Raw genomic sequence first — 24,104 nt, forward strand, 5'->3', positions numbered from 1 at the left:
AAATGGTCAGAAGCCTTCTCCTTCCCTTTGCCACACACAAGTTCAGGAATCTTTTCCTTCTTGCTACAGGTTTCCACACCCTCCATAGGTAACACAATCACATCACCTTCATGCTCTCCTTGTGCCCTGGCTAGGATCTCACCCTGATTAGACAGAGTTGCGACACCCTTTCCCAACCACACAGGAGCAACAGGCAAAATACAAGCACCAGAATTGTCTGGTCTCTGGGATTTTACATAGACACTAACTGGATGCGACCTAGTTACAGGGCCATTCTCCTGAGCAGACACAAACTTAGGACCCTTCCCTTCCTGGGCTTTAGCTGAATCCAGAACCAGCTCTGAGACAACTGCACAACGCTCAACCATCACAGGCTGCAAGGCCCCTTCTGTCTGCTCCACAGACCAAGAAGAGCCGGACACACTTTCTCCTTTCCCAGACACACAGCTTGGGATCTCATTCCCCTTGTCCCAGCACACAAGGCTGATCACAGACACCTGCTTGGAGATCAGGGTAGCTCCCTCCACAGGCAAGTCAATACCTCTGACAGGCACAGGCACGTTTCCTTCACTGTCCCAATTCTCCACCCAGCTAACAGGTAAGGTCCAGGGACACTCATCTTCCACTCTCCTCGCCTTCCCACCCTGCTGACTAGACAAAGCCATCAGATCACAAGGCTGCCTAGGCTCATCCAAACTTTCCTTACCAAGCACCTTGCCACTCCCCACAGATCCCCTCCCCTGCCTGTGTCTCCCCCCACTCAGCTGGGGTCTCAGCTCCCCCTGTGCTCAGCGCTGCCCTTGCTGTCCCAGTGGGGGTAGACAGTGAGCTCGCTGCTTTCCTCACTGCATCAGAGCCAGCGTGAGCCCCTTCTCCAGTGTGCAAGGGCGCAGGGAGCATCTCTCTGTCCCACCCAGCCCCAGGGGTCTGCTTACAGGCAGGCAGGTAGCCTGAGCCTAGCGGCTCCTCCCTGCTGCCAGCCAGGTCATCTGCATTTTCACTGACCATTTCCCTCTCCACCGATTGGTTCCCTGGATTCAAATTCAAACCCTCGGCCGTTACAGGAGCAGGGCCTGGATCCTGTCCCAAAGAGACACAGTCACCCCACAACAGGGTCTCACAGCTGGTGTCCTGGAGCACCCTAACAACCAGCCAGCCCCACCCCTCCTGGGTCTGCACAGGGATCTGGGCCATAGGCAGGGCGAGGGGCTTCGTCCCTGGGACCCTCACCCAGCTCACACAGCCCCTCAGCATCTGAGGCTGCACCACCCAGGGCCTGACAACAGTTCTCTCTGTCCCCGGATCTCGCCACCCCAGGAATGTCTCCCCATTGACCATCACCTTCCTTTCCCACCGGAGGTCCGAGGGGCCTGACCCCAGGAAACTCCACACAGACATATAGGTTGGGGTCAGGAGTGGGAGCCTGTCCACCTCCCCACCCATCTGGCCGACAGAGTCTATGGCCTTGGGACCCAGCAAGGGAGCTAGACACCGGGGCTTTTCCGCAGGGTCCCCCTGGTTCAGATCTCCAGCCTGCTCAAAGGCAGTGAGGTGGGCATCCACATCCCCCCCTCCTTAACCAGGGGCAGCGATTTACTCTCAAGGTTCCCTGCGGAACTGGCACCCCGGGGTCTATCCCCACTCACCCCTGGGAGGTCCCCTATGCCTCTCCGCTCCACCATGGCCAGAAGCTGCTGCTTCTGCAGCTCTTTCTCGGGCTCTCGCTGTCTCTCACAGTCCTCTTGCTCTCTCGGACTCAGCTCCAATCCCGTCCATCTCCGATCCCCGGATGGGGAACCCGATCGTGAAGACCCTCGTCTGGTCGGGGACAGGAGTCTTGGCGATGCCTGGCTCCCACTCCATCTGCTCCCAGATCCTGCTATAGCCCCATTTGGGGTCAGGAATCTGTCCCTTAGAGCGGTCATCCTCCTCCAGCTGCACGATTAACTGTGCTTTGGTGAACTTTCCAATGCTCAACCCTCTCTTTCTGCACAGGGTTACAATGTCCTTCTTAAGAAGACGGTGACAGGCCGTCACTCCGCTCCTCCCAAGTTGTTGTGGACTCACAGGCCTGTGTGCTCTCAGCTCCCCACGGTTTCCAGGGAGAACCCCTAGTGTGCCAGCCCTTCTCGAGGTCACCACCTCTTTGCCAGGGTCGAGCTGCAGACTCCTCCGCCCCTGGGACCGCTCGCTGCAGTCCCCCGGGGGACCCTGTTACTGCAAAAGTCCTTCTCTCTGGTCACACACTCCCAGGGGTTAACCGCCCCCTGAAACCGTCTCTCTCTGAATCTTCAGCACGCCTAGTCCCCATCAATCCCCCTTTGTTTTACTGCTCCCCAGTCACTTACTGCAGGAAGCGCCATCCACGGGGTGCAGTAGATCCCACCGCTGCCACCAGTTGTCACGGAGTGCCCGGGCGATGCTCTGGAACTGCTCCCCATGAAGCCAGTCAGGACTCTGGGGCAGTCGCCTTCCGGTGAGCAGCCTGTCCGCAGGGCAAACAGCTCACACGGCTTCCACCTTCCTGGGTCTGACCTCGGAGCATTCAGCATCCTCTGCCCCTCCGTGTGCTTCCCACAGCGAGACCGCTCAGGCGGGGCTCCTGGGGAAGCCAGAGGGTCCTGCACCCCAACTTCGCAGTCAGACGGGACTCTCAGCCAGCCAGTAAAACAGAGGTTTATTAGACGACAGGAACATGGTCTAAAACAGAGCTTGCAGGTGCAGAGAACAGGACCCCTCAGCTGGGTCCATTTTGGAGGGCAGTGAGCCAGACAACCACGTCTGCCCTTCACTCCATGTCCTAGCCAGCCCCAAACTGAAACTCCCTCCAGCCCCCCCTCCTCTGGGCTTTGTTCCTTTCCCAGGCCAGGAGGTCACCTGATTCCTTTGTTCTCCAACCCTTTAGCTCTCACCTTGCAGGGGGGAAGGGTCCAGGCCATCAGTTGCCAGGAAACAGGGTGTCGGCCATTCTCTGTGTCCAGACCCCTGCACACACCTGCCCTCTAGGGCTCTGCAGTGATCATACACCCTTACCCCACCACCTAGATACTTAAGAACTGCATAAGGGAAATTGAGGCACCCCCACAATATTCGGAGGAACCATTAAGAACAGTCCCACTTCATCACAATAAGCAGAGAGGGGCGTGTTAGGGGAAGGGGGGACAGGGCAGCCGTGAGATGTGAATCACAGGGATCTTCCAAACAGTCCTAACGCTTAAAGTAGGTCACCTGTTTGTCCCAGGTCAGGTCTGGAGTCCCCATCTCCTCTACTGCTTCTAGACCATTGGCCCATCTAGTCCAGCGTCAGGCCTCCGCAGGGTTCCACGTGGCCTGTACTGCAGGGCTGATGGGGGGTGAATGAATCCCATGTAGTTTGGCCTAAACTAACCTTGTCACTTACCAGTTCCCGCTCGGAGGAAGCAAGCGGGGTTTCATGAACCCCACCAAGCAGGCAGCTGTCTGAGCCAGAGATGGAGGGAATGTTTATAAGCCGACAGGAGCTGCCTTTGGACACCATCCACTCAGCTGCCGCGCTGCCAAGGCACTACTCATGCCGCAAACGAGCAGGCAGGCTCAAAAGCCGCCCAGTCAGATGGGTTGAATACGCACGCTCTCCCCAGCCATGCCTTGCCCTACGAACGCAAAGGCCACTCACAGCACGGCACCTTCTAGGTCTGCCAGGCGCGGAGCAATCCACAGCCGTGAGCTGAAAAGGGCTGATCGGGGTGGAGGAGGGGGTTCTGTGAATGGGGAGAGGAACATCCCATGGCTCGCTTGGATCCCAAGTGCCTGCCTTGTGACGGCGGGATGCCAGCAGCCAACGCTGCACCGGACGAGATTCTGGTGCTGATGGGAAGGGGAAAGTGACATCGACGTACATAGCTTGAACCCCTCCGAAACGCCCCCTCTGCAGAACACCCAGCCCGCGCCGGGGTTCAGGGAGTGGGCAGCGAGCCTCCCGCGTTCGAGGGAAGCCCCCGTGGTGCACGGAGCCAGCTAGCCGTCTTCTAGGCTTAATTGAATGTGCTCTGTTGGGAGTCCTTTGCAAGCGGCATGCGGGGCCCCTGGGGCTCCAGCCAGCAGTCCACTTAATTCTTTCATTAATTACATCCAGGGCTGATTCAGCAGCTGGGGCAGCATGCGGGGAGCTCACATGACCGTGTGCGTACTCTGATAAGCAGGGGCCAGCGCGCCTAAGTCTCCCTTTATCCCTCATGTCTGAGAGCGGAGCTTGAGATCAAGTGACCCACAGCACAGGCTAGCTGCTGTAGGATCGCATGGGTTACCCAGAGTGCCACCACTCCCTAGCCCAGCTGGGGGAGCGGGCAGAGGCTGCTGCCTCCTGAGTGCCCCCCTGGTCCCCAGCGTTGTCCGGCTGCCCCCCCCTGGTTCCCAGCCCCCTGGAGAGGCTGGCAGACCTCACATGTGCTGGGAGTTCACTTGTCAGAAAGCAAACGAGTGAATCCTGCGCGCTGTGTCCCTGCCCTGGGCTCGCCGCCTGCAGCTTCTCTTCTCTCCGCGGTGCTGCATGTTCCCTATGCTTGATCTCTGTCCCTTTGCGGGGTCCCTGCAGCCGACATTGTCTGCACCCCAGCTCCAGGCTCCCGCAGCCCTGGCTGGGGCAGGCGGAGAGATGCTGAACAGTACCCACAGAATGAGCTGCTCCCCTGGCCGGGAAGGGCCGGGCCTGCTCGGTCTCTGCCCCCTCGCCTGGGTGCTTGCTGCGGGCAGACCCCTGGCCCCTCTGGGCTGGCAGCGCCGGGCAGCACACACCAGTGCCACCCGGCGACTGACGGCAGCAGTGATTTGCTAAAGGAGCAGGAGGTGAGTGTGGAGACGGTTGATTTAGCCTGGATACCAGCAAACCCCCTGGCAGCGAGACGCCCCGGGCTAGGGCATCGTCTCCCCAGGGGCTGGGAAGCCCCAATGCCCGGGACGCTTTGTAACAGGGCAAAGGGCTGGAGCATGTGGGGGGGGAGCAGCCCTGCGCTGGCCTCCAGACCGGATGATCCTAGAGGGCTGTCCTGTTCCCTGCTGCCTTCCGCTCGCTGCAGCCCCGGCCCAGGGGCCTCTCTGCTGGGTTACAGGCTGGCAAGGATCCAGACAAGGAGCAGCTCGAGGTGCAGTGCCCAAGCGCGGCAGGGGCAGAGCAGAGTCTAGCCAGCGCTCATGTCAATCTGTGTCGGTCTGGGGTGGGCATCCCGCATCGCTCCGCCCTGTCCCTGGGAGGAGAGCCGCCTTCAGGGGCAGTCCTGGTCCCACCAGCCCCGGCACAGGCACTGAGAATCCAGGTAAATCAAATCCCCAAATAGTCCAGGCCAGATCCTCAGCTGGTGGAGCCCTGCCATTGTACGCCAGCGGAAGGCCTGCCCGCCCAGGCCAATCCGGCACTGTGCTCAGCCCAGGGACTCTGTTCCAGCCCCACTGGAGTCCCGGCAGCACCCGGGCTCTGTCCAGCTACCGTCTCAGCTCCAGTTGCCCCCAGTGCCTTTCGGTCTTTGCCTTCGACGCCGGCCCCTTTCCGTCCCGGCTTGGACTGCAGAGAATCCAGGCCCAGCTTGAGCCATTCCAGCCTCTGATGTGGCTACCCAGGGGCTCCACGAGCGGGTGTCTGTCCCCAGAAGCCTCTGCTCCCCGGGGCTGGGCTGAGCTTGGCAAGTGCATTCCCATGGGCTACAACGTCCCCCGTGGTTGTGCTGGGGGGGTCTCCTCCCCAACCACAGGACTGCAGTGCTGGCTCGGCATTCCCATCCCACGGCGCGGCTCCCCCCGAAGGAGCCCAGGGTTCTGGCCCTCGATAAGCACCGTAAGACCCTGCGATGGGCTGGCATAGCCCCATGTGCCAAGGCTGGAGTCTGCATTTGGCAGCGTTCCCTGGAGAGCCCTCTCCATCCCCTCCCAGCGGGATCGCGTGTCGCAGAGCCCCCTCTGCAGAGCCATGGTTACAGCCAGCATGGGGCCGGAGGGGTTGGCGATGGGTGTGGCTGGTGCTGTGAGCACAAGGCCCCCCCGGTGCCAGCAGCGGTGCGTGGCTGTGCCAGTCATGGGCATTGTCTGGGCTGGGCCCCGTATTGCCCGCGCCTTGGCTCTTGTCAGGGGCAGACTGTGTTTGTACCAAGCCCCCCACCCCAGCTCCTTCCTAGCGGTGACAGACTGGCCAGGCCCCCTGGTACCGAGCTGCCTCACGCAGCCATGCACAGCAGCTGTTCGGCTGCCCTTCGGGCTGCCCCTGCCGGCACCGGCACAGCTGTGCATGTCAGGTTTGTGTTCCCGGGTCAGCGCTTAGAGCAGGCGCCAGGACTCCTGGGTTCTCTCCCGGTCTGGGAGGGGAGTGGGTTCTAGTGCGTTGGGGATGGGGTCAGGACTCCTGGGTTCCTCACTCTGGGCCAGGGCGGGGGTCTGTGGGTTAGGGGGTGTGTGTGGAAATGGGGTCAGGACTCCTGGGTTCCAGCCCAGGGTGTGCCACTGACCCTGGGCGCGGCCTGGGCAGAGCCCTGGGCTGTGCGCTGCGGGGAGCGCTCTGGGGTATGGGCTCTAGTCAGGAGTCAGGCTTTGCTGTCCCTCACCTCTAGGGTTCTGCATGTGTCATGCCCCGCGGGCAGCCCGGTCTCGGTGCCCCGCGGGCAGCCCGGGCTCGGTGCAGCCGCGGTGCCAGCAGGAGACGTGGGACCCCAGGGGCTGTAGCTCCGGCAGCCCGCAGCACTCGGTTGTGATGGGCGCCACTCGCCCAGATGCCCACGCCCCCTTCTCTGTCCTGGGAGGTGCCCGCCTGTCACCGCAGTATCTCACCAGCACTGATCACGCCGCTCCTCCAGCCTGGGTCTTGGAGCCCCTCACAACCCAGGGGCAGCTTGGAATGACCCCCCGTCTGGCCCGGGGCGGAGGACAGGCAGTAGGTGGGGGAGGTGCTGGCTCCCCCGGCAGGCCAGCACCCTGGTTCAGGTGCCATGGACGCAAGGCCCGGCTGGGTGCCCCGCTGTCAGCTCCTCCCCAGGATGGTGGCTGCCTCGGTCCATGAGCTGGGACGTTCGTGCGCCGGGGAGCCCACGTGGCGGGAGCCAACGGCTCCTGGTTCTAAGCTGCCTCCTCGCCATACGGCAGCTCCTCTTTCCCTGCTGTCACCGTGCCCCCGTGGTGTGGCTGGCAAGGGGGCGCTCTGTCCCTGCTCCCTCCTGGTTAACCCCCCTTCTCACAGACCAGTTCTCCAGGGTGCCAGGCTCCGTGTCCAGTCGGCAGCTCCTGCCACGTGACTGAGCCAGCAGCTGTCGTCCGAGCCACGGAGGCCTTGAGCCTGAATCCGGCCCAGGCTGCTCATGGGAAGATGGTTGAATTAGATGGCTTGTGAGGCATCCCCGGTTACATGGGTGGCCAGGGTCCAGGGCCTCTCTGAGCACGGCAGTGATGGGGTGACCAGGGACTGGGGTCAGGGGCTGGGTGGGGTGAGCACAGCATGGCCACCCCGTGGTTTGGGGGTGCCTGGAGCCTTGCCGGGGGTGCCATGTTTCAGCGCCGGAGGTGGGGGACGCTGACCCAGGGGGCTGGAAGGAGCTGAGTGAAGGGAAGTGCACAGCCCAGGGCACTGCGAGCCCGTGAGAACTCGGCCCAGGGACCCGTCCTGCCTGTGCCCAGCGGCGTCTCCCCGTGGTGTCAGCGCACAGGGGCCCTGCGGTGGCTTCCACGGGGAGGGCTCCTGCCGGTGCTGGGTGGAGAGGGAGAGTTCCTCGTGCCGCGGCTGACTCAGCGAGGGGCCGTGGCAGGTCACTCCAGGCCCCGTTCTCAGAGATGGCTACGTGCCTAGGTACGGGCATCTCCCTCTCGGAGGGGCAGCGCTTTGGTGGCTCCAAAGAGCCCCCGTCACGGGGATGCGGCGCTCTGCAGAGCAGGTCCCGGTCCGAAGCAGGCGCCTCGCCTGCCTGGCTGCTCCCCTGCCCCAACACTGGTGTCTGAGGGGGGCTGCGCTAGCCATGCCCTTTCCGTGGCCCCAGGTGGCACCCCGGGCTGCAGCTCGCTCGCTGGGCTTCTTTGCCCGAGCCTGGTCTCTGGTGTCCATGGCGTGCCCCCAGCCTGTGGGGAGCTGTCTGGGCTGGCCAGTGATCGGCCAGGGGTGAGAAAGGTCAGTCCATGTGTCAGGTTGATCCATTCTCGTTGCTCAGGCTGGTTCTGATCCGATCCTTCCTCCTCACTGCCGTGAGCCGGGGCAGCTCCATCCAACTTGGCTGTGCCGGTAACCCAGCTGCATGGCCTGCAGGCTCTGGGTGCCCCCTCCGTCTGGCAGGGGCTGCCTGCCCCATCCAGGGCTGGGGGGACACCTGCTCTCTGCAGGGAGCCAGCCTGTGCCGTTCCCGAGTGGGGCCGGGATAACTGGGGTCTGCTCCCTGGCAGCTGCTCCCTTGTCTCAGCCCCCGACCTGTCTGCTGCGTAGACAAGCATGGGGGGGTTTCTGCTCCCCGTGGCAGCAGGGGTGTGTGCGTTCTGCTGCGCCCGCAAACTCAGCTGGCCTGTGTCGCTGGCCGCCTGTGACAGACCCCGCTGCTCGTTCAGCCGCCGAGCGACTGGATTGGACTTGACACGCTGTCACGTCCAATCAGCGTCCCGGCCCGCTCCTGCCATCCTGAACGCCGGGGTGACGGCGCCACTCAGCGCAGGGCTAGGGGAGCGCCAGGCGGGGCGAGGAGAGGTCACCGCTCGACAGCTGCGCCCTTCGCAGGACGTGGGCATGGGCCGGGCTGGCTGGGCACTGCCGCCTGGGGCAATGCCAAGGGATGCAGCCCCTTGCAGGGCACCTGAGCCGCACCGGCTCCAGCCGGGGTTGGTAGGATGGTACTGCCATTCCAGCATCTCCCAGCCACCTGGCCATGCCTTGGGGCCCATGCTGCGCCCTGTCTGTCTGGTCTGTGCTAGCCCAGGGTCCTTCCCCCTCCCGGTGGCTCCAGGCCATGGGCTGCTGCACCTGGTGTGAATCCAGAGTCATCCAGGGGCAGGTGGTGAAGCCGGAGCAGAGTCTGGCCCAGAGGAAGGGAGCTTTGGATGGTTAATAACACACCGGTGCCAGGAGCCCTCCCCTCTGAGCTCCCTGAGCAGCCCTGAGGCTGCCAGTTCCTGTACGGTCCCGAGCATGCACCAACGTTGGTCCAGTTCGGTTGGCCCCTGGCCAGCGACGGCCCCCATCTTTTGGGGGGAGTGCGTTGGCTTTGGGTTAATAGACAGGCGGGCCTCTCCACACACGGGGCTGCAGCGTGAAAGGCCTGGACACCTGGCGGGCTGCAGGGTGGGCCCATCAGCTCTGGGAAAATCTGGTGCCAGAAATAAGACAAGACCCCAGCCTGGAGGGGTGGCTGAGTCCGTAGCAAACAGGGCTGTCTCTCCCAGTATCTGGGCCCTGCCCTGCTGGGGAATGAACCCACACCTAGTGCCAGCGGGGTGGGGAGGGAGTCGGCCGCACCAGTTGTGGCTAGCTCCCTTCCCTGCACCAGCTCTCCAGGTGCCCACTGGGGTCTAGTGGTTAGACGAGAGGGCTGGGAGTCAGAACTCCTGGGTTCAGTTCCTGGTGCTGCTGCAGCAGTGCTCTGTGCCTGTGGAGAGGGCCCTTCACCCACCCTGTGCCTCAGTTTCCCCACCTAGAGCACAGTGGGGTCCCAGGCAGGGCTGTTGCATAGCTGTGTGGGGAGCCCCATGGGACTCTAGCTGTGCCAGCCCTGGGCTCCCGGGAGCGGCGGCTGCACAGGGCACTGGGTCAGCGCTGGGCCAGGGGGTCCCGCGGACAACAACTCGGGTTGACACTCTGATCCCATTTCAGTGCCCCTCGCCCGCTCCGTCTCTCAGCCCCAGTCTCCTCTCCCCGGCAGGTCTGGTCCCAGTATGAGGAGGCGCCGGCGGAGGAGGTGATGCCAGTGCTGGAGGAGAAGGCGCGAACCACCAGCTACAAGCCTGTCTTCGTGACGGAGATCACCGACGAGCTGCACTTCTACGTGCAGGACGTGGAGACAGGTGCGGGGCGGCTCCCGAGCCCAGCCTTGGGGCAAGGGGGGCGATGGTGTAACCGCAGTGGGATGGGACAAGGCTGCGGGGAGACCCATTCCCCAGTGGGGCAGGATTGCCCCCACTCCCCTCTCCTTCCTCTGGGGCCTGTGGGCAGCTGTTCCCTTCTAGCTGGGCACTGCGAGCTCAGGGACCAGCCATGAGGAATCAGAGCTGAGTCACAGAGGGCCCGTCCCCCCTGGCATCGCCACTGCTCCCTGCCCGGCTGGGCCGGGTGAGGCCATGTGGGCAGCAGGGTGTGGGCAGCACCAGGCCCTCAGTAACGAGTGGAGCCGCCGAGCGAGGCCTGGGTGAGGGCCTCTCCCCACGCTCATGCCCGTAGCTGCACCAGCTCCTCTTGCAGCTTGGCCCGCCTGGGCACTGGCTACGTGAGGGGCCGTGCAGCAGAGCCGGGGAGGGCCATGGGGCAGGACAGGCTCATGGGGAGGGCAGGTGATGGGGTTGGGGCCACGGGGAGTAGCTCTGCTACTTCCCCTCCTCTGGCCAGCGGGGGCGAGGCTCCAGCTCCCCGGAAGCTGCCTGGTCTGTCCAGCCGTCTCCCTACAGCCTGGGTGCTGCCGCTCTGCTTCCTCCATATGGTTATTCCTTCCCCACCCCTGTTTAATTACGAGGTGACAATTGTAGGGAGCCTGGGGCCGGCCTGGCGCAGCAATGGAGCCCTGCGGTGCCACCCGGTACCCGGCTAATAGATGCCAGGCCCAGCCCTGCGAGAGGTGTGCTCGCCCGCTGGCAGAGCTGGGAATAGAACCCAGGAGTCCTGACTCCCAGACTTCCCTGCTGTAACCACTAGACCCCGCTTCCCTCCCCAGAGCCAGGAACCAGAACCCAGGAGGGGGGTGTCACGGAGTCCCGGGGCGATGCTCTGGAACTGCTCCCCATGAAGCCAGGCAGGCCTCGGGTGAAGTCTCCTTCCTGTGAGCAGCCTGTCTGCAGGACCCACAGCTCACCCAGCTTCCACCTTCCTGGGTCTGACCTCGGAGCATTCAGCCTCCTCTGCCCCTCCGTGCGCTTCCCACAGCCAGTCCGCCCAGGCGGGGCTCCTGGGGGGGCCAGAGGGTCCTGCCCCCCAACTCCGCAGTCAGACGTGACTCTCAGTCAGCCAGTAAAACAGAGGTTTATTAGATGACAGGAACATGGTCTAACACAGAGCTTGTAGGTGCAGAGAACAGGACCCCTCAGCTGGGTCCATTTTGGGGGGCAGTGAGCCAGACAAACACATCTGCAATTCACTCCACGTCCCCAGCCAGCCCCAAACTACCTCACCCTCCAGCCCCTCCTCCTCTGGGCTTTGTCCCTTTCCCGGGCCAGGAGGTCACCGGATCCCTTTGTACTCCAACCCTTTAGCTCTCACCTTGCAGGGGGGAAGGGCCAGGCCACCAGGTGCCAGGAAACAAGGTGTTGGCCATTCTCCGTGTCCAGACCCCTGCACACACCTAGGGCTCTGCAATGATCATACACCCTTATCCCACCACCTAGATATTTAAGAACTGCCTAGGGGAAACTGAGGCACTGCCACAATATTCAGAGGAAACATTAAGAACAGTCCCGCTTCGTCACAGGGGGGTGGGAGTGGCACCCAGCCCTGCTCCACCCCCAGCTCTGCTCCAGCCCCAGCCCCAGCCCAGCTTTGGCCCCCAACTGTGGCCTGGCTGCGGCATCCGCTCCCAGCCTTGGCCCACAGCTGCGGCTCTGCTCCCGGTGCCCCCAGCCCCAGCCTCGCACCGACTGCAGCTCCACTCCCAGCCACAGCCCTGCCCACAACCGCGGCTCCGTTCCTGGTCCCAGCCTTGGGCCAGACCATGGCTCCATTCCTGGTCCCAGACCCACCCCCAGCTGCAGCCCCAGCCTCGGCCCCCTTACCTCTGTCTGCACCTTCTTCCCCTCCCGAGCCGTGTCCCTGCTCCTGGCTCCCAAGAGGGCGGGGGGTGCGGACAAGGGTAAAGCGGGGCGTGACCGTGAAAAGTGTGGGGAGCGCTGGATTAAAGGCTTTGAAACCTGCCTTGGAGTGAGAGGCTCGAGCTCAGGCTGTTCAGCATCACAGAGACGCGGCGACGGGGTGACCTGATCCCAGTCTGTCGCCACCTGCCGGGGGACAGGTATTTGCTCAGGGGCTCGTCGGCCTAGCAGAGGGAGGTCGAACGCGATCCCATGGCGGGAAGCTGCAGCAAGACCAGTTTGGACGGTTGAACAGGGAGGGTAGTTAATCAGTGGAATGCCGTACCGAGGCTCGGGGGGCGTTGTTTGGAAACGAAGGGTGGCTCTGCTCTGGTTCGGGGCAGTGCCATGCCTGCGTCATGCGTCAGACGGGAGGGTCTGGCCCTGTAAGGAGCCGCCGCGGCATCGGTGCAAGGCGGCCTGGGGCCGGGGTTACCGGGGGCACCGCGAGCTCCGCCGCGTGGCTGTCTGCAGCGTGTGTGTGTTTGGGGCTTACGTGCTGGGTGCTGAGCTTGCGTGTGTCTGTCTGTCTGTCCGAAGGACCGTGTGCTGTGGCCGGCAGTTGGAAGCTGTGAGCTTCTAAACAAGGTTTGAAATCTAGACGCCTCTGTTCATTGGCTGAGCCTTAGTCGGGGGCGGGGCTATCAAGGAGGCCGGGCTTTATAAAGCAGTGAGCGAGCGACCAGGGGCCACTAACAGGGAGTTTGGCAAGGGAGTGGGAAGGGGGCGAGGTATACTTGCCATTCTTTAAAACCTTTACACTAAACTATAATCAGAACTTCTTGATTTAAACCAAAACCCTATCATTAACCCAGGTAGCTGTAGGAGAGAATGCAGGCAGAAGCCCAGCAGCCGAGTGGGGGCTCTCCTGTTCATTGCGCTCAGTGTAGCATGTGTGATTACCTGCCCGGTGGGCGGGTGGCTTATGTGTGCGTTCGGTGCAAGGAGCTCCTGGCCCTCAGAGACCATGTACAGGCTTTGGGGGCCAGGGTGGCGGAACTGGAGGGGCTAAGGGAGGCAGAGAAGTAAGTTGATGAGGCTTTCCAGGACACACTAGATTTGTCCCACCTCTGGTCAGACAGCCCCTGCACTGTTAAGGAGGATGAAATCTCTTCTTCTCAGAGAATGAGAGCAGTTAACGGGAACAGAGGGAAACCTTCCCATAGTTGGGACCCTCCTTCCAGATGATGATGGGGTATCCTCTCGCACTGAGGTTACCTCTCCGGGGGAGGGAACTCCAGTCATTAGGAAAAGGCAGGTGTTAGTAATGGGAGACTGGATCATTAGAAACATAGAGAGCTGGGTTTGTGATGACTGGGAGAACCGTATGGCGACTTGCCTGCCTGGTGCGAAGGTTGCAGATCTCTCAAGGTATCTAGATAGACTTATGTGGAGTGCTGGGGAGAGCCAGTGGTCGTGGCACATGTAGTTACCAGTGACGTAGGGAAGGGTAGGAGAGACGTCCTGGAGGCCAAATTTAGGCTGCTAGGAAGGAGACTGAAATCCAGGCTCTCTAGGGTGGCGTTCTCAGAAATGCTTCCAGTTCCAGGCGCAGGGCCAGGTGGGCAGGGAGAGCTTCAGAGTCGCAATGCGTGGATAAGACGATGGTGTCGGGAGGAGGGGTTTAGATTTATTAGGAACTGGGGAAACTTTTCAGATGGGGGAGCCTATACAGGAAGGATGGGCTCCACCTAAACCAGAGTGGATCCAGGCTGCTGCTGGCACTAAACATTACAAAGGTTGCAGAGCTGTTTTTAAACTAAGAGATGGTGGAAAGCCGATGGCTGCAGAGGCGCACGTGGATCAGACAGAGACTTCTCTTAGAGAAGAGTCTATTGATAGAGATTCTCTAGGGTTTAGTCAGGAGGAGAGGATGGAAGAGGACAAAGTATGGGCCAGATGAGACGAGAAACATTCACACAAAGAATCTGACACATCAGAAAAGGGCAGACAAATAAACAGTGACAAGATTTTAAAGTGCTTGTACACAAATGCTAGAAGTCTAAAATAATAAGATGGGTGAACTAGAGTGCCTCGTGTTAATCATAGAGTCATAGAATAATCAGGGTTGGAAGGGACCTCAGGAGGTCATCTAGTCCAAGCCCCTGCTCAAAGCAGGACCAATCCCCAACTAAATCATCCCCGCCAGGGCTTTGTCAAGCCTGATCTTAAAAATCTCTAAGGAAGGAGAATCCACCACCTCCCTAGGTAACGCATTCCAGTGTTTCACCACCCTCCTAGTGAAAAATTTTTTCCTAAATCCAACCTAAACCTCCCCCACTGCAACTTGAGACCATTACCCCTTGTTCTGTCATCTGCCACCACTGAGAACAGTCTAGATCCTTCCTCTTTGGAACCCCCTTTCAGGTAGTTGAAAGCAGCTATCAAATCCCCCCTCATTCTTCTCTTCCGTAGACTAAACATCCCCAGTTCCCTCAGCCTCTCCTCATAAGTCATGTGTTCCAGACCCCTAATCATTTTTGTTGCCCTCTGCTGGACGCTTTCCAATTTTTCCACATCCTTCTTGTAGTGTGGGGCCCAAAACTGGACACAGTACTCCAGATGAGGCCTCACCAGTGTCGAATAGAGGGGAACGATCACGTCCCTCAGTCTGCTGGCAATGCCCCTACTTATACAGCCCAATATGCCGTTAGCCTTCTTGGCAACAAGGGCACACTGCTGACTCATATCCAGCTTCTCGTCCACTGTAACCCCTAGGTCCTTTTATGCAGAACTGCTGCCGAGCCATTCGGTCCCTAGTCTGTAGCGATGCATGGGATTCTTCCGTCCTAAGTGCAGGACTCTGATGAGCTTCAACAAGGACAAGTGCAGATTTCTTTGGGCCCAATCCTCCAATTCGTCTAGGTCCCTCTGTATGCTATCCCTACCCTCCAGCGTATCTACCACTCCTCCCAGTTTAGTGTCATCTGCAAACTTGCTGAGGGTGCAATCCACACCATCCTCCAGATCATTAATGAAGATATTGAACAAAACCAGCCCCAGGATCGACCCTTCGGGCACTCCGCTTGATACCGGCTGCCAGCTAGACATGGAGCCGTTGATCACTACCCGTTGAGCCCGACAATCTAGCCCGCTTTCTATCCACCTTATAGTCCATTCATCCAGCCCATACTTCTTTAACTTGCTGGCAAGAATACTGTGGGAGACCGTGTCAAAAGCTTTGCTAAAGTCAAGGGACAACCCATCCACTGCTTTCCCCTCATCCACAGAGCCAGTTATCTCATCATAGAAGGCAATTAGATTAGTCAGGCATGACTTGCCCTTGGTGAATCCATGCTGACTGTTCCTGATCACTTTCCTCTCCTCTAAGTGCTTCAGAATTGATTCCTTGAGGACCTGCTCCATGATTTTTCCAGGGACTGAGGTGAGGCTGACTGGCCTGTAGTTCCCAGGATCCTCCTCCTTCCCTTTTTTAAAGATGGGCACTACATTAGCCTTTTTCCAGTCCTTCGGGACTTCCCCCGATCGCCATGAGTTTTGAAAGATAATGGCCAATGGCTCTGCAATCACATCCGCCAACTCCTTTAGCACTCTTGGATGCAGCGCATCCGGCCCCATGGACTTGTGCTCGTCCAGCTTTTCTAAATAGTCCCGAACCACTTCTTTCTCCACAGAGGGCTGGTCACCTCCTCCCCATGCTGTGCTGCCCAGTGCAGCCATCTGGGAGCTGACCTTGTTCGTGAAGATAGAGGAAAAAAAAGCATTGAGTACATTAGCTTTTTTCACATCCTCTGCACTAGGTTGCCTCCCCCATTCAGTAAGTTGCTAACATACCTGAAGAAACCCTTCTTGTTACTCTTAACATCTCTTGCTAGCTGCAGCTCCAGGTGTGATTTGGGCTTCCTGATTTCACTCCTGCATGCCTGAGCAATATTTTTATACTCCTCCCTGGTCATTAACCTCGCTGGTTAAAGGAGGATATTGATATAACAGGCATCACAGAAACCTGATGGAGTGAGGACAATCAATGGGACACAATCACTCCGGGGTACAAAATATATCGGAAGGACAGAACAGGTCGTGTGGGAGGGGGGGCACTATATGTGAAAGAAAATGTAGAATCAAATGAAATAAAAATCTTAAATGAATCCACATGTAATTGGTTAGTCTCTAAGGTGCCACAAGTACTCCTTTTCTTTCTCTATGGATTTCCAGAAAGCCTTTGACAAGGTCCCTCACCAAAGGCTCTTACGTAAATTAAGTTGTCATGGGATAAGAGGGAAGATCCTTTCATGGATTGAGACCTGGTTAAAAGACAGGGAACAAAGGGTAGGAATAAATGGTAAATTTTCAGAATGGAGAGGGGTAACTAGTGGTGTTCCCCAAGGGTCAGTCCTAGGACCAATCCTATTCAACCTATTCATAAATGATCTGGAGAAAGGGGTAAACAGTAAGGTGGCAAAGTTTGCAGATGATACTAAACTGCTCAAGATAGTTAAGACCAAAGCAGACTGTGAAAAACTTCAAAAAGATCGCACAAAACTAAGTGATTGGGCAACAAAATGGCAAATGAAATTTAATGTGGATAAGTGTAAAGTCATGCACATTGGGAAAAATAACCCCAACTGTACATACACTATGACGGGGGCTAATTTAGCTACAACTGATCAGGAGAAAGATCTTGGAGTCATCGTGGATAGTTCTCTGAAGACGTCCACACAGTGTGCAGCGGCAGTCAAAAAAGCAAACGGGATGTTAGGAATCATTAAAAAAGGGATAGAGAATAAGACGGAGAATATCTTATTGCCCTTGTATAAATCCATGGTATGCCCACTCTCAGCAAATTTGCAGATGATACTAAACTGGGAGGAGTGGTAGATACGCTGGAGGGGAGGGATAGGATACAGAAGGACCTAGACAAATTGGAGGATTGGGCCAAAAGAAATCTGATGAGGTTCAATAAGGATAAGTGCAGGGTCCTGCACTTAGGATGGAAGAATCCAATGCACCGCTACAGACTAGGGACCGAATGGCTAGGCAGCAGTTCTGCGGAAAAGGACCTAGGGGTGACAGTGGACGAGAAGCTGGATATGAGTCAACAGTGTGCCCTTGTTGCCAAGAAGGCCAATGGCATTTTGGGATGTATAAGTAGGGGCATAGCGAGCAGATCGAGGGACGTGATCGTTCCCCTCTATTCGACACTGGTGAGGCCTCATCTGGAGTACTGTGTCCAGTTTTGGGCCCCACACTACAAGAAGGATGTGGATAAATTGGAGAGAGTCCAGCGAAGGGCAACAAAAATGATTAGGGGTCTAGAGCACATGACTTATGAAGAGAGGCTGAGGGAGCTGGGATTGTTTAGTCTGCAGAAGAGAAGAATGAGGGGGGATTTGATAGCTGCTTTCAACTACCTGAAAGGGGGTTCCAAAGAGGATGGTTCTAGACTGTTCTCAGTGGTAGCAGATGACAGAACGAGGAGTAATGGTCTCAAGTTGCAATGGGGGAGGTTTAGATTGGATATTAGGAAAAACTTTTTCACTAAGAGGGTGGTGAAACACTGGAATGCGTTACCTAGGGAGGTGGTAGAATCTCCTTCCTTAGAGGTTTTTAAGGTCAGGCTTGACAAAGCCCTGGCTGGGATGATTTAACTGGGAATTGGTCCTGCTTCGAGCAGGGGGTTGGACTAGATGACCTTCTGGGGTCCCTTCCAACCCTGATATTCTATGATTCTGTGATTCTATGATCTTGAATACTGCGCACAGATAGGGTCTCCTCATCCCCAAAAAGATAGACTGGCATCAGAAAAGGGCAACTAAAATGATTCGGGGTTTGCAATGGGTCCCCTCTGAGGAGAGATTAAAGAGGTGAGGACTTTTCAGCTTGGAAAAGAGGAGACTAAGGGGGGATAGGATAGAGGTCTATAAAATCATGAGTGGTGTGGAGAAAGTGAATAAGGGAAATTTATTTACTAGTTCCCATAATATAAGAACTAGGGGCCCCCACATGAAATTAATGGGCAGCAGGTTTAACACAAATAAAAGGAAGTTCTTCTTCACTCAGCGCACAGTCAACCTGTGGAACTCCTTGCCTGAGGAGGTTGTGAAGGCGAGGACTATAATGGGGTTTAAAAGAGAACAGGATAAATTCATGGAGGTTAAGTGCATTAATGGCTATTGGCCAGGATGGGTAAGGAATGGTGTCCCTAGCCTCTGTTTGTCAGAGGGTGGAGATGGATGGCAGGAGAGAGATCACTAGATCATTACCTGTTAGGTTCACTCCCTCTGGGGCACCTGGCATTGGCCACTGTCAGTAGACAGGATACTGGGCTGGATGGACCTTTGGTCTGACCCAGCGTGGCCATTCTTATGTTATAATTAAACCCAGCCAGGCCGCTCGCTCTGCACTTAGTGCCCAGGCAGCCTGGCCCTTGGACTGGCTCTGACAGGTGCCCCCTGCCTGACCAGGTCTCTCCCCCTGCAGGGACCCAGCTGGAGAAGCTGATGGAGAACATGAGAAGCGAGATCGCCAGCCACCCGCCCGTGGAAGGGTCCTACATGCCGCGCCGCGGGGACTACTGCATCGCTAAGTTTGTGGATGGGGAATGGTGAGCCACAGAGCTGCCCTCACGGCAGTCCCTGGGCCGGGCACGGAGCCACGTGGCCAGCTGGGGAGCGTCCTCTCCCCATGGACGTGGGGGCAGGGCTCTGGCTGCAGCGCCGCTGGGCGTGCGCTGGATACACCAGCTCCTGCTGAATGCCATGCCTGAGAATAGTGCCCCGGGAGCCAGGGCTGGGCCTTAGCCCAGGAGGGGGTGCTGGCTCAGTGCAGTAATACGGGGCCGGGTGGGCACAGGAGGAGGGCTGTCCCTATCCCAGCCGTGTCTGTTCACCCTGCGGCCTCCCAGGGCAGGATGGGAAGGTTCGGGAATCGCTGGCCCCAGGCCCAGCAGGGGGATCGCTGGCAGGCAGGAGTCAGGGCAGCTCGGGGACGGGGGGAGGGTAGAACTGAACTGGTGCCAAGAATGCCTGTGGTGGGGGTCGCACCTCTCTGAGTGGGGAGGAGAGACCTCAAGCCAGCTTTCTCTGTGGGGTGTCAGTGGAATCCAGGTCACAGCGAGCAGCCACAGCCAGTCATGCCCAGCAGAGCCGGCCCGGGGCCCACGTCCCTGAGATGAGCAGGCACTCAGTGCACATACACCTCTGCCCCCAGGAATGGTGCCAGCTCCAACCCTGGGGCCAGGCTGGTTGCCGTGGCTGGGAAGGGACATGGCCCTGAGTGGCACCACCAGACACTGCCCTGCCCCAGCGTGGCACGGCCATAGAGCTCTCTGGTGATGGGACCCTCCTGCATGCTGCAGGGAGAAGCCACCTTCAACCTGGCTGCTAGGCTGCTCCCACCCCCTCCGGGGGCCGCGAGCCCCGACCCACCTTCCTGCTGCCGGGGGGAACAGACAGATGGGAAACGCAGCCCCCGAGTGTGCTGGGCAGCTGGGGGAGGCGGGGAGGGAGCCAGCACCTGGGCAGCTGTGAGTGGCATTGATGTTGCTGACGCTGTGGGACAGCTGTGTTCACACCTCGGCACTGCGGGTCCCAGCCAGCTGCACCCCCGCCCTCCCCCCCCCCCCCAATGCGGCAGAGCACGAGCCGGGGGGGGGTCGCTCAGCTGTGCCTTGGTCTGAACTCCCAGCAGCGGCATCTCTGCTCCAACCTGCCTTACCCTGCCGGTCCTAGCACGGGACGGGTCCTCGCCCCCCGCTCCAGCCGGGCAGCCCCCATTCTATCTGCACTGGCTCTTGCAGCCCCCTCTGGCGGGCATTGCCCCCTGCTGGGCGCTGAGCAAACCTGGGGCCTTGGCAGGGGCTCGGGTGGAGGCTGCTGTTTGCTCTCACACCCAGGGAAGGCCAGTGGGGGTTCCCTCTGCCAGGCCCAGGCCTCCGCCTGGTGAGGAGGGGGCACTCAGCGAGGGGCTCTGTGCCTGCCCCCCGGAATCAGCTGCTGCTCCGGTGGCCTGCACTGGGGTGCAGATCTCTCCCGGGGGGCTCTGTGCAGGGACTCCGTGCCCGGCTCCCGGAGAGCCACGTGGGGCGCGCCAGGCCCAGCACACAGTCAGTGGCTACCAGGCTCTCGGTTCTGTCTCCTGCTGCCTCGGGGGGAAGCAGCCTGGCTCTGTGGTAGGGCAAAGGTGAGGTGTCTGTCCCACCACGGGCGTCTCTGTCGGTGCGAAGCCCCAGCCGGATCTGCCGGCTATTTACCGCTGTGGCGAGCGTGTTGGTTTAAGCAGCGCACATCAATCTGTTCATTAGTCGCGGTGCTTTATGCTCCAAGGGCCCATTAATCTGTTCCTCCCCTCTCGGCTGCTGGGCTGGCTGCTCCTCTGGGCGTGGAGCCTGGCCAGGGGACAGGTACAGCAGGGGAGGGGCAGCGCTGGGGGGTCTGAGCAGGGCTGGGTTCGGGCTGGACCTCCGGAGCCCACTGGGGGGTCTGTCTAAGGGGCTCTCTGCCCCAGTCGGTCTCTCTCTCGGTCCCGTCGGCCTGCTCCTGTCTGTTGCGTGGCTGGGGCGCGTGGGGCTAGTTCTCACCCGTGTTCCCTGCTGGCCAGGTACCGGGCCCGCGTGGAGAAGGTGGAGTCGCCAGCCAGGGTGCACATCTTCTACATCGACTACGGCAACGTGAGTACCTGGCCCCTCCATGGGGGCACCGTGGCCAGTTGGCGGCCGCCGGCACGTTCACCACCCCAGGGGCCTGGCTAAACAGAGCCAGCGGCAGGGCCGCTTGCCTCCAGCACGACCAGACCTGGGCGCTTTGAGATCCGCAGGGCAGAGCCGTGCGCAGGAGGCCCCCTCGTTGCCCACTCAGCCCCAGCCTTGGGCTGGCAGTTGCCAAAGCTTGGCTCCCCTTCCCCACCCTGCTGTCGGTTCCCGGGGTCATCACACGATGGCCAGGCCGAGTCCTGCACCCGGCAGCTGGGTCTGGGCCTGGGGGCCGCGGGACAATCTGCCACCCAGTGCCTAGGCTCGGCGGCTTTCCCTCCCCAGCCACCACCGGAGAGCTTAGGGGCTCGGGTGTCAGCAGCGAGCTGACGAAGGGCCAAGCCGCAGCGGACGGGCTGAGACGGGAACGCGGGCGCGGGGATATCACAGTTCCAGTGCAGAGGGTCGGGAACCTGCCCACCCACCTGGCACCCAAGCTCTGAGATCCTCGGGCCGGGGGGTAAAGCAGCACTGGTCTCCCTGCCCCCACCCTGCTGTGTATCGCCTGGGGCAGGCGCGGCTTGGCTGTTCCCCTCACTGCCACACCCGGGTCCCCGCCTCGGCCGGGCTAGGTGCTCGGCGCCCTGCGCGGGCGCGGCTCACGCAGAGGGGGGAGATCCTCTGGCCCTGCTGCGCTGCCATGACATGCAGCGGGAGAGCTTGCCCGCCATGCCAGAGCGCCCGCCGCCCTGGGGGGCCCCTGACCCCGCAGTCCCTTTGCTCTCTGTGCAGAAGGAGACCCTGCCCTCCACGCGCCTGGGCACCCTGCCGCCTGCCTTCAGCACCCGCATCCTGCCCGCCCAGGCCATCGAGTACAAGTTTGCCTTCATCCAGGTGCCACAGGATGTAAGTATGCAGGGGCGGGGATCCCAGGGGGGTGGGGCAGGGGCGGGGCTCCCCATGGAGGTGGAGCGGGGGGCTCCCCATAGGCGCAGGGCCTGGACCCAACCTGCCCAGAGCCCTGCTGCCCACAGTAGGCAAAATACATCTCTTCCCGACTCCAGGGAGGGGCCGATCGCATTGGCCATTCTCTCCGTGTGTCCATCTCTGTCCAGCCGTCCCTCCCCTTCTCTGTCTGGCTTTGCACACCCCTCCGGCACACTCCACACCGCCCCCGTGCGCTCAGTACAGGGCCCGGCTCCCGCTCACGGCTCTGGCCACGCGCGTCGTCCGTGCCCAGCCCTGCGGCGACGGTCTCTCTCCCGGCTCTCCTAGGATGACGCGCGTGCCGACGCGGTGGACAGCGTGGTCCGGGACATCCAGAACACCCAGTGCCTGCTGAACGTGGAGCACCTTGGGCCTAGCTGCCCCCAAGTCACCCTGCAGTTCGCCGACTCCAAGGGCGACGTGGGGCTGGGGCTGGTCAAGGAGGGGCTGGTCATGGTGGAGGCGCGGAAGGAGAAGCAGTTCCAGAAAGTGGTACGTGAACCCCTCCCCTGCGGAGCGGGAGCAGGATGGGGGGTCCATGGGCTTGGCCTGCGGCTCTGGCCCAATGTGGGGGAATGGCGACTTGAGCCTGACCCGGGCTTTGATGATTTCCTGCTGACACTCCCACACACATGCTCACTCACTCACTCACCTGGGGGTGACAGGAATTGTCTGACTCAGGCCCCCCACGCTCTGATCTCGCTGCTGAGCTCCCCGGCCCCGGGAATCCCCAGGTGACCTGGCACGGCGGGCAATTGGGGGGCATGGCTCGGGTGGGGCCAGGCCCAGCGGGAGGGAAGCATCCCCACCCCCCGTGACGGCCTTTGTCTCATGCAGATCACCGAGTACCTGAACGCGCAGGAGCTGGCCAAGACCAACCGGGTGAGTCCAGGCCTCTGCGCCCGGCCCAGATCAGGCTTCACAGCGGCCTGTCCCCCAGCCCCAGGGGAGCCGGAGCGGGGCCAGTGCTGGCTCCTGCTCTGCAGGGGAAGGGGGGAGCAGGGGAGGCCTGAGGGCTGGTTGGGGTGGGGTCAGGTTTGTGCGGGTGGGGAGCACAGTGGGAGGGTCTGGGGGGAGCAGCCAGGCAGGGGGGCCTGTGGGGCAGGGCGGAGGGGGAGCAGGAGGCCTCTCCCCGGCCCACCACGGCTCTCACCTCTGCCCTTCTCCCCTGCAGCTGAATCTGTGGCGTTATGGCGACTTCCGGGCCGACGACGCGGATGAATTCGGCTACAGCCGCTAGGGGAGGCCCCGGGCTCCGGCCCCACCGCAGCCACCACGCCACCGTCTCTCCTTCGTCTCCTCCCCAGCGCCCCCAGCCGCCATGTCACCGCAGGGCCGGGGCCCAGCTCTGCATCGCCCCGCCCCCCTTCGCCTCGGCTCCATGACCCAGGCAGCGAGCCACTGGGGGTGGGGGCCAGGGGGGCGGATCTTGGCCCCCCCGCCCCAGTCCGACAAACGGGGGATCTGCCCTTGCCTCTGTCCTGCGCGGAGCCGGCTCTGGCCTGTATTTAACGCTTTGGAGGCCCAATAAAGTAGTCGAGTGCTGCTCTGTCTCTTTGCGGCCAGGGCCCGCCGGCGTAGGGAGGAGCCGGGGCCTCAGTTATGTACAAAGGGCCATTTCTGGTTCCCCGGCCCGGTGCGGAGAGGCGGGCTGGCTCAGGAGGGTCTGGGCTGAGGGCGCATGGCCGAGGGGGCTGTGTAGGGGGCCTGGCCTCGTGCACAGGCCCACCTGTGAGCAGCCAGGGATGGAACCCAGGAGTCCGGGGGAGAAGGGCCCTTGAGCTGGGAAATGCCAGGCTTACACCAGTTCAAGAGGGGGTCAGGTCCTGTGTGGACTGGGGGGGATCCCAGCTGTGATGTGGGGCAGGGCTCCAAGACTGACTCCCCATTTCTCCTGCCCTCCCCTTGTGCCATGGCTCTGCACCCATCCCCCTTCGGTGGGTGCCCCTGGCCCTCCCTGCCCATTGGGGTCCCCCTGGTCTAACTCACTAGATGTCCCGAGGAGCTTGGCCTCATTCAGGGTGAGTCAGGGGTTTATTTGCCTCCCTTCCTCCTCCCAGGGGTGGCCGTGCCACACCCTGGGAGAACAGAGCCAAGGGGAAGCCCGAGCCCGTTGCTGCCTCCTGCAGCTGCCCCAGCCAAGGGGGTCATGGGCTGGGGCGGACAAGGGAACTAGTCCAGCCCCTGCCATGTTCTCCTGAAACGCCGACCCGCTTCCTCCCTGAGCGCCTTGATCCCACACAGGAGCCCTCCTCCTGCCTGTGTCCCCCACTTTGCACCCCACCGCCAGGCACCCCACCACCATCGCCTGGCCCCGAGCCTCATGGCCCCCCTGGCCCTCCCACCCTGCTGGGCACCACCCTGCCCAAAGTTAGAAAGGGCAAAGCCGTGACCCGGGTACTTACAGGCCTGTCAGTCCGACGTCGATCCCGGGCATGGAAATGGAGCAGCTGGTAGGGGTCTGGATTAATAAAGAATGACGGGAGGGTGATGC

At 60.7% G+C, this 24,104-nt stretch overlaps 1 protein-coding gene across 1 annotated transcript in view; it reads left to right on the plus strand.

The window, feature by feature from the left end:
• Positions 1–23,140, plus strand: part of SND1 (staphylococcal nuclease and tudor domain containing 1) — a 494,703-nt gene extending 471,563 nt beyond the window's left edge. Inside the window, exons 18-24 of the mRNA XM_074942785.1 lie at positions 9,846–9,987; positions 18,415–18,538; positions 20,533–20,602; positions 21,416–21,529; positions 21,899–22,102; positions 22,448–22,492; positions 22,785–23,140. Coding sequence (XP_074798886.1) covers positions 9,846–9,987; positions 18,415–18,538; positions 20,533–20,602; positions 21,416–21,529; positions 21,899–22,102; positions 22,448–22,492; positions 22,785–22,850 — 765 coding nt within the window. The 3' untranslated portion in view covers positions 22,851–23,140. The remainder of the gene's footprint in view (positions 1–9,845; positions 9,988–18,414; positions 18,539–20,532; positions 20,603–21,415; positions 21,530–21,898; positions 22,103–22,447; positions 22,493–22,784) is intronic.
• The last annotated feature ends 964 nt before the right edge of the window (positions 23,141–24,104 follow it).

This window comes from Natator depressus, chromosome 1 (genome assembly GCF_965152275.1).
Source record: "Natator depressus isolate rNatDep1 chromosome 1, rNatDep2.hap1, whole genome shotgun sequence".
NCBI classification, from domain to species: domain Eukaryota; kingdom Metazoa; phylum Chordata; order Testudines; family Cheloniidae; genus Natator; species Natator depressus.